Here is a 13,648-nt window from a genome sequence, read left to right as displayed (position 1 = left end):
AGGTGGTATGTAACTGTGTTCCAACGATGTCCCGATCTTGCAGGTACATCGAGATCAAGCAATCGGATCTGCCCAGTGCCGTGGCGGCAAAGAAGACACGCGAGTTCCGCTGTCCACCGCGCGAACAGATGAACGCCATCCTCGGCTTCAAGAACCTGGAGGAAGACGATCTCGAGAACGCGTCCTGTGGTCCGGATCTGCGCAACCGGCTGGTCGAGTTCCACGACGGGCTGATGGGAAAGGTTTCGCTGAACGCGCTCCAGGAACCGGAGGAACCCGAGGCGGACAAACTGAACGAGACGCGCCCGGGTGCGATTAAGAAGCTGTACAACTTCATCAACGCCGTCAAAGAGCTAGAAGAGGACCCGAAGGAGCCGGTCGAGGAGGAGAAGAAAACGCCCGAGGAGGTATTCCGCAAGGTGCTGATCAAGCAGCTCGTCTCGTGGGCGGAAGAATCGCAGATCGAGAACCCGAAGCTGGTGCGCGAAATGTTCGGGCTGCTCGTCCGTCAGTACGACACGATCGGTGAGCTGATCAAGGCGCTCAACAAAACGTACGTGATCAACTCGAAAACGAAGGCCGACGTCGCGAACATGTGGATCGGGCTGAGCCAGATCCGGGCGCTGCTGCCGGTCCAGATGAGCCAGGAAGAGGAGGAGCTGATGCGCAAGCGGCTCTGGAAGCTGGTCAACAATCACACGTTCTTCCAGCACCCGGACCTGATCCGCATTCTGCGCGTACACGAGAACGTGATGGCGGTGATGATGAACACTCTGGGGCGGCGGGCCCAGGCCCAGAGCGACGCGCCGGTGCAGACGGCCGACGGCGAAGAGTCGGCTCCGAAGGAGAAGGACACCTCGCATCAGATGGTGGTCGCGTGCTGTCGCTTCCTGTGCTACTTCTGCCGCACCGGGCGCCAGAACCAGAAGGCCATGTTCGACCACTTCGACTTTCTGCTCGAGAACTCCAACATCCTGCTGTCGCGCCCGAGTCTTCGGGGGTCCACACCACTCGATGTGGCCTACTCCAGTCTGATGGAGAACACGGAGCTGGCGCTGGCACTCCGCGAACACTACCTGGAGAAGATCGCGATCTACCTGTCGCGGTGCGGACTACAGAGCAACTCGGAGCTGATCGAGCGTGGCTATCCGGACCTCGGGTGGGATCCGGTCGAAGGCGAACGGTATCTAGATTTCCTACGTTTCTGCGTGTGGGTGAACGGTGAGAGCGTCGAGGAGAACGCCAATCTCGTGATCCGGCTGCTGATCCGGCGCCCCGAGTGTCTCGGGCCGGCCCTGCGCGGTGAGGGAGAAGGTCTGCTGAAGGCCATCATCGAGGCGAACAAGATGTCGGAACGGATCTCCGAGCGAAGGAAGCTTCAGGAGGAGACCGACGGTACGATCGTGGGCCTGAACTTTACGCATCCGCTGCCCGAAGGGGACGACGACGAGGACTACATCGATACGGGGGCCGCCATCCTGTGCTTCTACTGTACGCTGGTGGATCTGCTGGGTCGCTGCGCTCCGGACGCGGCCGTGATCGAGCAGGGCAAGAATGAGTCGCTCCGGGCGCGCGCTATCCTGCGCTCGCTCGTCCCGCTCGAGGACCTGCAGGGGGTGCTGAGTCTCAAGTTCACGCTCACCAATCCGGCCGTCGGGGAGGACAGGCCCAAGTCCGACATCCCGTCCGGTCTGGTGCCCGGCCACAAGCAGAGCGTTGTGCTGTTCCTCGAGCGCGTCTACGGGATCGAAACGCAGGAGCTGTTCTACCGGCTGCTGGAGGATGCGTTCCTGCCCGACCTGCGCGCCGCCACCATGCTCGATCGGAGTGATGGGTCCGAGAGTGATATGGCGCTCTCGATGAACCGCTACATCGGCAACTCCATCCTGCCGCTGCTGATCAAGCACTCGAAGTTCTACAACGAGGCCGAAAACTACGCCAGCCTGCTGGACGCCACGCTTCACACCGTATACCGGATGTCCAAGAACCGGATGCTGACCAAGGGTCAGCGCGAGGCCGTGTCGGACTTTCTGGTCGCCCTCACGTCGGCCATGCACCCGGCGATGCTGCTGAAGCTGCTCCGCAAGCTGACTGTCGACGTGTCGAAGCTGTCGGAGTACACGACGGTGGCGCTGCGGCTGCTGACGCTACACTACGAGCGGTGCGCCAAGTACTACGGTACCACCGGCGGTGGCCAAGCGTCCCAGTTCGGGGCGTCGTCGGACGAGGAGAAGCGCCTCACGATGCTGCTGTTCTCGAACATCTTCGACTCGCTCAGCAACATGGACTACGATCCGGAGCTGTTCGGTAAAGCGTTGCCGTGTCTGATCGCGATCGGGTGCGCTCTGCCGCCCGACTACAGTCTGTCCAAGAACTCGGACGACGATCTGTACGGCAAACCGACCGGCGGTGGGCCCGATCAGCCGCACTACAATCCGCTGCCGATCGACACGAGTATGGTGCAGCTGACGAACGATCTTAATCAGATCGTGCAAAAGTTCAGCGAACATTACCACGACGCGTGGGCAAGCCGCAAGCTGGAGAACGGGTGGACCTACGGTGATCAGTGGTCCGACGCGAACAAGACCCACCCACGGCTCAAGCCGTACAACACCCTGAGCGAATACGTAAGACCGGGGTGACCTAGGGGAACTGTGGAGGAGCTGTGGAGCTACTTGTCTTGCCTCCGTATTCTTGATTGGAACTTTTCCAGGAACGTGAACGTTACCGTGAGCCGGTACGGGAAAGCTTGAAGGGCCTGCTGGCGTTGAACTGGAGAATCGAGCACTCCGAGGGTGACGTCCCACTATCGAACCGCGGTTCCATGCGTCGCCAATCGAAGCCCAATCTTGTAAGTTGCTCCAGTCCTTGTGGTTCCATTTCAGGTCACTTTTTTGTGTGTTTTCCCTACACCGATGTTCACTCTGCCCTATGAAACACTCATCCATTGTTTTCCCCCGTTTCTTCTTCTCATACCGAACCGAAAACCGAAATTTTCGAAATGCCGCACTGTGTCCATCCATCCAAAACACTGCACCCTACCATCATCCGGTGGACCCCGACGAAATTGGCACCCGATTACCCGAATCACCGTCCCCGGCGTGTTGTGTTTGTGGTTTTCCACCGTTTTTTTGTGACACGCGTCTGCTTTCACTTCCCCGTGTGCTCGCTTACCCGCTCGCTTTCCCCATTTGCGAATGGATCTTTAACACGGCCAGGAATTGCAGGCCGATACGGGATCACCGTTCAACTACAATCCGCACCCGGTCGACATGACCAACCTGACGCTGAGCAGGGAGATGCAGAACATGGCCGAACGGTTGGCCGAAAACTCGCACGACATTTGGGCGAAGAAGAAGAACGAAGAGCTGAACCAGTGCGGCGGGGCCATCCACGCCCAGCTCGTCCCGTACGATCTGCTGACGGACAAGGAGAAGCGCAAGGACCGCGAGCGGTCGCAGGAGTTCCTGAAGTATCTCCAGTACCAGGGGCTCAAGCTGCACAAGTAAGGCCACGATACCGACAGGAACTGGATAGGTCTCTAACAGGCTCTTATCTTCGCAGACCATCGCGTGGCCAAGGAACGGAGGAACCGGGCATGACTACGGCCGCCATCGAGCTGCGCTTCGCTTACTCGCTGCTCGAGAAGCTGATCTCGTACAGCGATCGAGCGACGATCAACATGAAGCTGCTCAAACCATCGACCACCTTCAGTCGCCGGTCGTCGTTCAAGACATGCTCGCGGGACATTAAGTTCTTCTCAAAGGTCGTCCTGCCGTTGATGGAGAAGTACTTCTCGACGAACCGCAACTACTTCATCGCGATCGCGACGGCCACCAACAACGTCGGGGCTGCGTCGCTGAAGGAGAAGGAGATGGTGGCGGCCCTGTTCTGCAAGCTGGCCAGCCTGCTGCGCTACCGCCTGGCAGCGTTCGGGGCGGACGTCCGCATCACCGTGCGCTGTCTGCAGGTGCTGGTGAAGAGCATCGACGCCAAGTCGCTGGTCAAGAACTGTCCCGAGTTTATTCGCACCTCGATGCTGACGTTCTTTAACAACACCGCCGACGATCTGGGACAAACGATCGTCAATCTGACGGACGGCAAGTACGATCGGCTCCGCGGGACGCACCTGAAGACGTCCACCTCGCTGGCGTACGTCAACCAGGTGATCCTGCCGGTTCTGACGTCACTGTTCGATCATCTGGCCGCCTGCGATTATGGCAGTGATCTGTTGCGTAAGTTGCGGGAACGGGTGATCACGGGACATTCTAGAATTCGAGTACAATTTTTTTGCGCACCTTTGCAGTGGACGAAATTCAGGTGGCATCGTACAAGACCCTGTCGGCGCTGTACACCCTCGGTACCGATACGTCGCTGACGCGCGACCGCAAGTACCTCAAGACCGAGCTCGAGCGCCACAAGCCCGCGCTCGGGTCGTGCCTCGGTGCGTTCAGTTCCTGCTTCCCGGTGGCCTTCCTGGAGCCGCATGCCAACAAGCACAACCCGTTCTCGCTGCTCAACCGCATCGCGGACACTTCGCTCGAGGCGCAAGATATTATGACCAAAATGGAGAGCTACATGCCGACGCTGGAGTCGATCCTGGCGGAGGTGGATCAGTTTGTGGAGTCGGAGAAAACGTACCAGGAGGCGCAGCACATTATCGACGTGATTTTGCCGCTGCTCTGCTCGTACCTGCCGTTCTGGTGGAATCAGGGCCCGGACAACGTTAGCCCGCAGTCGGGTAACCACGTCACGATGGTGACGGCCGACCATATGAACCATCTGCTGAAGAACGTGCTGAAGATGATCCGCAAGAACATTGCGAACGAGAACGCCCCGTGGATGACGCGAATCGCCACGTACACGCAGCAGATCATTATCAACAGCTCGGAGGAGCTGCTGAAGGACGTCTTCCTGCCGCTGGCCGAGCGGGTCAAAAAGCGCTGCGACAGCATGTTCCACAAGGAGGAAAGCTTGCGTGGTTTCCTCAAGGTAGCGTTTCGTGTCGCATTCGGGAGCTCGCCTGATGCTTTGTTTCCACTAATCTCCTACCTTCATTCTTTATCTATCGGACAGTCTTCCACCGATGATACCTCCCAGATTGAAGCCCAGATCCAGGAGGACTGGCAACTGCTGGTGCGCGACATTTACTCGTTCTACCCGCTGCTCATCAAGTACGTCGATCTGCAGCGCAACCACTGGCTGAAGGACAACGTGTCGGAGGCCGAAGAGCTGTACAACCACGTGGCCGAGATCTTCAACGTGTGGTCCAAGAGCCAGTACTTCCTGAAGGAGGAGCAAAACTTTATCTCGGCCAACGAGATCGACAACATGGCCCTAATCATGCCGACCGCGACGCGCCGTTCGGCCGCCATCTCGGGTGACGTGCCCGCGTCCGGCGGCAAGGTGAAGAAGAAGAAGCGCAGCCGCGACAAGAAGCGGGACAAGGACAAGGAAATTCAGTCCAGTCTGATGGTGGCGTGCCTGAAGCGTCTGCTGCCGGTCGGTCTTAATCTGTTCGCCGGCAAAGAGCAGGAGCTGGTACAGCACTGCAAAGACCGGTATCTGAAGGTAATTGTGGACCTGTGGATTTTCGTCCCGGAAGAACTAACTAACGAATCGAACGAATCCTGTGCAGAAAATGCCCGAGTACGAGGTGATTGAGTTCGCCCGCACGCAGCTCACCCTGCCCGACAAGCTCGATCCGGCCGACGAGATGTCCTGGCAGCACTACCTGTACTCGAAGCTCGGCAAAAAAGAGCAACTGGTGCAGGACTCGGTCGAGAAGAGCGACAAGAAGCCGGAAAACAAAATCGAAGACACGGTGGAGCGGATCGTCGCGATGGCCAAGGTTTTGTTTGGCCTGCACATGGTAAGTCGGTCGGTACACGGACCCGTCACCGTCACCGTCACGTCATTTACTCATCACACGACTCCCGGTCCTGTTCCCCATTCTTATCTGCAACTGCACACCGATCGCCTCATGCGCCATATTCAATCGAAACACTCCACGTCCACGTCCGTCCGACGGAACGGACTCCCTCTATGTGTGTAACACCCTCAATAGGCACTAACGCACCACTCATCTGTCATCGAGATCATCGTTTCAGCTCATTTCAGCATTCGATCTAATATCTGTGTACACCTCAAAAACAACAAATCGAAAAAAATAGAGAAATTGCACTCGAAACATCTCCACCGGCGAGCAACGATTCTAAAACACCTGATTCACTTGTATTTCGCTAGATCGACCATCCACAACAGCAAAGCAAAAACGTTTACAGAAGTTGCGTCTCGATACAGAGAAAACGAGCGGTTATTGCCTGTTTCAGACAAGTTTCCTTACATTCACTGCCAAGGTTTTATTATGGTTTCTTTTCTTGTTTGTACTTCGTTAAGGCGTTTATCTTTTTCTTTCTGTTCTGGATTTACATTTCGTTTTTCTTTTTACGTTTTAATCTTCTGTTTTTATTATTTGATTACTTCCATTCTGTTCTTTGGCTCGTGATCTTCGTTCTTTTTCCCTTATTTTTTTGTGATCATGTTTTACCTTTTTTCCGTTTGTCCCACTTACGTTTTGGATTGATTTTTGTTGTGCGTTGTGCATCTTGTATCAATTTTTGTTACTATCTTTCGCTCTCTGTCTTTTTCTCTCGTTACTCGTTTCTGTTACACGTGTGTGGACATGTTCCGTTCTTTTTAGTTTAACTCACCTTTCCGTTACTGCGCTGAGTGCCCTATCTGTGTCTGAGACTTGGTTTGGTCTGGTTCTTTCCTCTTTTTTTTCTTTTCTTCTGTTTTGCTACACCACTGTTCAGTGTTTTGTTTTCGGAAACAAACAACGCCTTGCAACGGCTACAAAAGCAACAACAGCAACAATATCACCAAAATAAAATGGAGAAAGAAATGTTCCGAAAAATCTTAAATTACCCGTTTGCAAATTTGTATCCTGGCCCATGAAAATTGCTACACTGCTACCATTGTTGATTGGCATGCCCCCGCCCGAGGTTCCGAGTTGCTGTTGACGTTGATGTGTCACGCCATCCGGTTCCAAACATTCAACTAACCACTGTGCCAAAACTACCCAACATTATTGATGCTAGACAACAATGCAATGCCCACAATGGCAAACAATGTTTTGCCACCCACTGTAACAGATCAGCGCTAGTGTACAAATGGAAGCGAAATTCCTGCCCTCGCCTTACGCAAAAATCAATTTAAAACAAAATTCTATAAACCATTCCTCACACACTCACTCGTTGTATCCGAATTTGTCTTACCTTGGAGCGATTTGGTTGCGTGAATGAACAAGACTGTGCCCTTGTTTATGGGTTTAGAATAGATTCAAACAACGATTAACAGAGCCTTGTAAATAGTGGTTTAGCCGAGGGTTCATTTCTTCAACATTTCTTGAAACATTTAATTCGTGTTGTCGTAAGATATAGCTTAAAATATTCATAGTGACCAAAGTATTTGCTACCTTTTAATATTTCCTTGAATTTTCAAACCAAACCTTTGACTAGGCTAATGCCTTTGACTCACAAAATATATAAAATTTTAAAATATTCATTGCAAGCACTTTTACAAAGATGTTTTCATTCAATTTATCCCATACTATTTCACCTATAACCTGGCCTGTAAGTGAATGAAGTGGCCCAAAAGTGTTAAGTTGGACAGTCAGAACTATGAAAGACATCACATTGTTACTTATATCCGACACGGTTTCATTGTCACCATTTTGTATTGCTAACACGATCGTAACACACCCCGCTGGTCGGCGGCATACATGCCATAATGTAGTTAGATACCACTCGAACCACCTTTTCGCACCTGTCCGATCCCGATCCACCGCCACACCACGAGCCTCACCATAAACTGATGATACTTGACCTTAATACTCTTTGAACAGTAAACACAAATGAAATTAAAGATAAAACCAAACAAAAACCTCTCTCCCCCAAAAAAAAAGAAACAACAACAGAGATGAATAAGAGAATAATTACTAACCGCATATACTAACTAAAACCTATATATATAGGCATGCCGACCTAAACTCAAAGGTCTTAATTGGACACACGTTTTATCACAAGCACGACGCAAAATGGCTGTTGCATGTCTAAGAGCAAAACCAATGTATAGATTGAGCAGGTGACTGAGTCTTTTTCTACTTCTTTTTCTACGTTTTGTTGAATATCCGTTACTGTTGTCGGTTTCGTTAAACGTTTCTGATTGGTTTTCGTTGTTGTTGTTGTTGTGACTTCGTTTTTCTTTCCCCCTTTCTTGATTTGATTTGTTGCTGTTGTATGTTTTGAGCCTCTTTCTTCTTCTGTTCTTCTGAGCCACCTTCCGCACTGAATGCGTAATTCTTTTTCTCTCTGTTTTTGTTTGTTTTCTTTTTACATTCTACTTCCTTCTCATTACCTACGATGAGCCTTCTTTATTGTTTCTCTCTCACTCTACTCAATCGATTTATATTTTTTTGGTTGGTTTTTGAATTTAGTTTTCTCTCGTTTTCGTTTGCACGTTTGTTTCGTTACTAAAGCTTCGTTGGCCAGTGGACAGCGGGCACCGACAGTTGGGGCATCGTTTGGCGTTGTATTACAAAAGCCGAACGAAACCGTAGTACGTTGGTCTGGCCAAGGAAGTCGTTTGATTGTTTTGTTTGATTTTGAATCGCTTCTTATCCGTTTGTTCTTTGTATGATTGTTTTGATTATGTTGCTCAGTTTTTTTAATTTTATTTTATTCTCAACAAAGTAATGATGTGTGTGTTTCCTTCTGGATAATAATATATTCTTTTCTTTTTATCTTTTTTTTGCCTTGCAAATCCTTATCGCTAACGTTTTTTCAGACACCGAGCTTGCAACATATTTGGAAGAAGCTACTCGGAGCTGTGGCTGGAGGATGAGAACGTTGGCCAGGAAGTCATGATTGAGGATCTAACTGTAAGCTCTGTCACTCCGTGTGCACTCCGTGCAGGTGCAACTAAAAACCGTTCCGTTTCGTCTTCAGCAAACTTTCGAGGATGCGGAAAAGAAGAAAAAGGACGAGGAAGAGGAAGAAAGTAAGCCCGATCCGCTGACACAGCTCGTGACGACGTTCTGCCGTGGTGCTATGACGGAGCGCAGCGGGGCCCTGCAAGAGGATCCCCTGTACATGTCCTACGCCAGCATTGTGGCTCGATCGTGTGGTGAAGAGGAAGAAGAGGGTGGCGACGAGGAGGAAGGTGCTGGCGATGACGAGGGTGGCGCTAGCATTCACGTAAGTACCTCACCATCTTCCAGGCTTCGGTCGCCTTCCCAATAACCATACATACCAAACTCATGTGCCCTGACTAACCCTGACACGCTCTCTGACAGACGATGGCAAAGCTAATGGTAGGCGGATGTGTACTAATGGTCAGCTAACCGGATGTGTGTTCTTAGCGTCTGACTAATCCTGTGTTCGCCATCCTTTACAGGAACAAGAAATGGAGAAGCAGAAACTACTGTTCCATCAGGCCCGTTTGGCCAATCGCGGCGTGGCGGAGATGGTGCTACTGCACATTTCGGCCTCGAAGGGTCTCCCGTCGGAGATGGTGATGCGAACGCTCGAGCTGGGAATCGCGGTGCTGCGCGGTGGCAACATCGACATCCAGATGGGAATGCTGAACCACCTGAAGGAGAAGAAGGACGTTGGATTCTTCACCTCGATCGCGGGGCTGATGAACTCGTGCAGTGTCCTCGATCTGGACGCGTTCGAGCGCAACACCAAGGCAGAAGGTCTGGGCGTCGGTTCGGATGGTGCCGCCGGCGAGAAGAACATGCACGACGCCGAGTTCACGTGCGCGCTGTTCCGGTTCATCCAGCTGACCTGCGAGGGCCACAACCTGGACTGGCAGAACTATCTGCGTACGCAGGCCGGCAACACGACCACGGTGAACGTGGTCATCTGCACCGTCGACTATCTGCTGCGGCTGCAGGAATCGATCATGGACTTCTACTGGCACTACTCGAGCAAGGAGCTGATCGATCCGGCCGGTAAGGCCAACTTCTTCAAGGCCATCGGAGTCGCCAGCCAGGTCTTCAACACGCTCACGGAGGTCATCCAGGGTCCGTGTACGCAGAACCAGCAAGCGTTGGCCCACTCGCGTCTGTGGGACGCCGTCGGAGGTTTCCTGTTCCTGTTCTCGCACATGCAGGACAAACTGTCGAAACACTCGAGCCAGGTCGATCTACTGAAGGAGCTGCTGAACCTGCAGAAGGACATGATCACCATGATGCTTTCGATGCTGGAGGGTAACGTCGTCAACGGTACGATCGGTAAACAGATGGTGGACACGCTCGTCGAGTCGGCCTCGAACGTCGAGCTGATCCTGAAGTACTTCGATATGTTCCTGAAGCTGAAGGACCTCACGTCCACGCCCAGCTTCATGGAGATCGACCCGAACGGGGATGGGTGGATTTTGCCGAAGGATTTCCGCGAAAAGATGGAACAGCAGAAGAGCTACACGCCGGAAGAGATCGAGTTTCTGCTGGCGTGCTGCGAAACGAACCACGACGGCAAGATCGACTACATCGGCTTCGTCGACCAGTTCCACGAGCCGGCCAAGGAGATCGGCTTCAATTTGGCCGTCCTGCTGACGAACCTGTCGGAGCACATGCCGAACGAACCGCGGTTGGCCCGGTTCATCGAAACGGCCGGCTCGGTGCTGAACTACTTCGAGTCGTTCTTGGGGCGCATCGAGATCATGGGCTCGTCGAAGCGCATCGAGCGGGTGTACTTCGAGATCAAGGAGGCGAACATTGAGCAGTGGGAAAAGCCACAGATCAAGGAGTCGAAGCGCGCGTTCTTCTACTCGATCGTCACCGAGGGCGGCGACAAGGAGAAACTGGAGGCGTTCGTCAACTTCTGCGAGGACGCCATCTTTGAGATGACGCACGCCTCGGGTCTGATGGCGAGCGACGACGACGGGGCGACCGTGCGGCGGGATCAAGCGTTCACGTACATCAGCGAGGAGGAGGAGGAGCGCGCGGCGCGCGATCCGATCAAGCGCACCATCCAGGCGATCAAGGATGGTTTGTCCTACTCGATGTACATGATCAGCCCGTCCAACATCAAGCACCAGATCACCGTGCTGCAGACGAAATCATTCCCCGAAATCATAGTCGGCTTTTTCAAGATGATCTTCTACGCGTTCTACTACTCGGGCTTCGGTGTGTCGGTCGTGATCCGGTACCTCGTAAACATCCTGATGTCGCTGATGCGTGGCCCGGCCCACGAGGACGAGGGGCCGATCCCGGAAGCGGAACCATCGCTCCGCGCGCTGCCACCGCTCCCACTAGAGGAGGCCCCGGGAACGGTGCAGGCGTTCGGGTTGGACATCAGCAAGGAGGAAAACGGACAGTACCGCATGCAACCGCACGAATCGCCCGCCCTGAGCCCATCGTCGTCCATCGAGGAAACGGGCGAAAGCAGCCCCGAAGATGGCTCGGCCGAGCAGACGGGCGAAGGTCTGGCGCCGGGTGAGTCTCCGATGACGCTGGTCGACCTGCTCGGTGGCGAGGCTGCCAAGCGAGCCGCCCAGGAGCGCACGGAAGCCCAGAAGGCCCAGGAAGCGACCCTGGCCAGCATCGAGGCCGAATCGAAGAAAGCGTCCGCCGAAACGAAAGAACCAGCCGCCGTCCACCAGATCGACTTCTCCAAGTACACGAAGAAGTGCGTCAGCTACCTGGCGCGTAACTTCTACAACCTTAAGTACGTCGCACTGGTTCTGGCGTTCTGCATCAACTTTATGCTGCTGTTCTACAAGGTAACGGTCCTGGGCGGCGAGGACGAGGGCGAAGGAGGATCGGGCGACGGGCTGCTGGGGCTTGGGTCCGGACTTGGTTCCGGGCTCGGTATCATCGAGACCGGCTCCGGTGGTGGCGAAGGTGGCAGTGGCGAGGGCGGCGAAGGCGAAGAGGAGGACCCACTGGAGAAGGTGCACGTCGACGAGGACTTTTTCTACATGGAGCACGTGCTACGGGTGGCCGCCATGCTGCACAGTTTGGTGTCGCTCGCCATGCTGATCGCCTACTACCACCTGAAGGTTCCGCTTGCCATTTTCAAGCGCGAGAAGGAGATCGCCCGCCGGCTGGAGTTCGATGGTCTGTTCATCGCGGAGCAACCGGAGGACGACGACATCAAGTCGCACTGGGACAAGCTGGTGATATCGGCCAAAACGTTCCCGGTCAACTATTGGGACAAGTTCGTCAAGAAGAAGGTCCGCCAGAAGTACAGCGAGACGTACGACTTCGACTCGATCTCGAACCTGCTCGGCATGGAGAAGACGGCATTCGCGGCGCAGGAAGCGAACGAGGGCGGTGGCTTCTTCAGCTTCGTCGCCAACATCGACTGGCGGTACCAGATCTGGAAGGCGGGCGTTACTATCACGGACAACTCGTTCCTGTACTCGCTCTGGTACTTTACGTTCTCGGTGATGGGCAACTTCAATCAGTTCTTCTTCGCGGCCCACCTGCTCGACGTGGCGGTCGGCTTCAAGACACTCCGCACGATCCTGCAGTCGGTCACGCACAACGGCAAGCAGCTGGTGCTGACGGTGATGCTGCTCACGATCATCGTCTACATCTACACGGTGATCGCGTTCAACTTCTTCCGCAAGTTCTACATCCAGGAGGACGACGACGGCGAGGAGGGCGACCGGAAGTGTCACAACATGGCTACCTGCTTCGTGTTCCACCTGTACAAGGGTGTGCGGGCGGGCGGTGGTATCGGTGACGAGATCGGCGATCCGGACGGCGACGAGTACGAGGTGTACCGGATCCTGTTCGACATCACGTTCTTCTTCTTCGTCATCGTCATCCTGCTGGCCATCATCCAGGGTTTGATCATTGACGCGTTCGGTGAGCTGCGTGATCAGCTCGAGTCGGTCAAGGAGGACATGGAGTCCAACTGCTTTATCTGTGGCATAGGCAAGGACTACTTTGATAAGGTGAGTCCGACGCGAAGTTGATCGAAGATTTGGAACACTGGATTGACGCCGTCGATTGGTCTTTCAGGTACCGCACGGGTTCGATACGCACGTGGCCCAAGAGCACAACTTGGCCAACTACATGTTCTTCCTGATGCATTTAATCAACAAACCGGACACGGAGTACACCGGTCAAGAGACGTACGTGTGGAACATGTACCAGCAGCGGTGCTGGGACTTCTTCCCCGTCGGTGACTGCTTCCGCAAGCAATACGAGGACGAACTGGGTGGTGGTGGCAGCTAGGCTTAGTGCTTACCTGTGGACCACCTGCGACAAACAGTGTGACATAACCTTAATCCGAAGTTTATCCCCCACAAAAATTGAAACCAAAGAACAGACAAACAAACGAACAATCATCTTTGCACGGGAACGTCAGGCGATAGAAAAGCGAGTGAAAGATTTGTAAATTTTGTCCTTTTTACCGGAAAAGGTCGAGGCCACCACATTTGGAGCGTGACAACCTGGTTGGTCTTTTCGATACTCAACCCCATTTACAAACCGAACTAGCGGTGGGACTAGATAGGCCGGAGCTGGATTTGCAATCATATCGCTTCGCTACATTACATCTGCACCCTACAGGACCAGAGCCAGAGCGCTGTCGCAGAGGAGCACAAAGTACACCACTTTACGCTTGTT

The 13,648-nt window shown here is 53.7% G+C and overlaps 1 protein-coding gene across 6 annotated transcripts in view; it reads left to right on the top strand.

Annotated features, from left to right (window-relative positions):
• The window catches only part of LOC128269475 (ryanodine receptor), a 28,237-nt gene extending 14,839 nt beyond the window's left edge, over positions 1-13,398 (top strand). For 4 of the 6 annotated variants that reach the window (XM_053006954.1, XM_053006950.1, XM_053006955.1 and 1 more), the window contains 12 exons: positions 44-2,627; positions 2,714-2,851; positions 3,219-3,505; positions 3,565-4,235; positions 4,307-4,992; positions 5,077-5,571; positions 5,639-5,872; positions 6,247-6,359; positions 8,851-8,944; positions 9,012-9,260; positions 9,460-12,972; positions 13,040-13,398. In XM_053006954.1, the coding sequence (XP_052862914.1) occupies positions 44-2,627; positions 2,714-2,851; positions 3,219-3,505; positions 3,565-4,235; positions 4,307-4,992; positions 5,077-5,571; positions 5,639-5,872; positions 6,247-6,359; positions 8,851-8,944; positions 9,012-9,260; positions 9,460-12,972; positions 13,040-13,255 (9,280 nt within the window). In that variant the 3' untranslated portion in view covers positions 13,256-13,398. Of the gene's footprint in view, positions 1-43; positions 2,628-2,713; positions 2,852-3,218; positions 3,506-3,564; positions 4,236-4,306; positions 4,993-5,076; positions 5,572-5,638; positions 5,873-6,246; positions 6,360-8,038; positions 8,149-8,850; positions 8,945-9,011; positions 9,261-9,459; positions 12,973-13,039 lie in introns of all 6 variants that reach the window. The other 2 variants (XM_053006952.1, XM_053006953.1) reach the window with 2 other exon arrangements.
• Positions 13,399-13,648: the final 250 nt, after the last annotated feature.

This window comes from Anopheles cruzii, chromosome 2 (assembly GCF_943734635.1).
Source record: "Anopheles cruzii chromosome 2, idAnoCruzAS_RS32_06, whole genome shotgun sequence".
NCBI classification, from domain to species: domain Eukaryota; kingdom Metazoa; phylum Arthropoda; class Insecta; order Diptera; family Culicidae; genus Anopheles; species Anopheles cruzii.
This window is presented reverse-complemented; position numbering and strand designations above follow the sequence as displayed.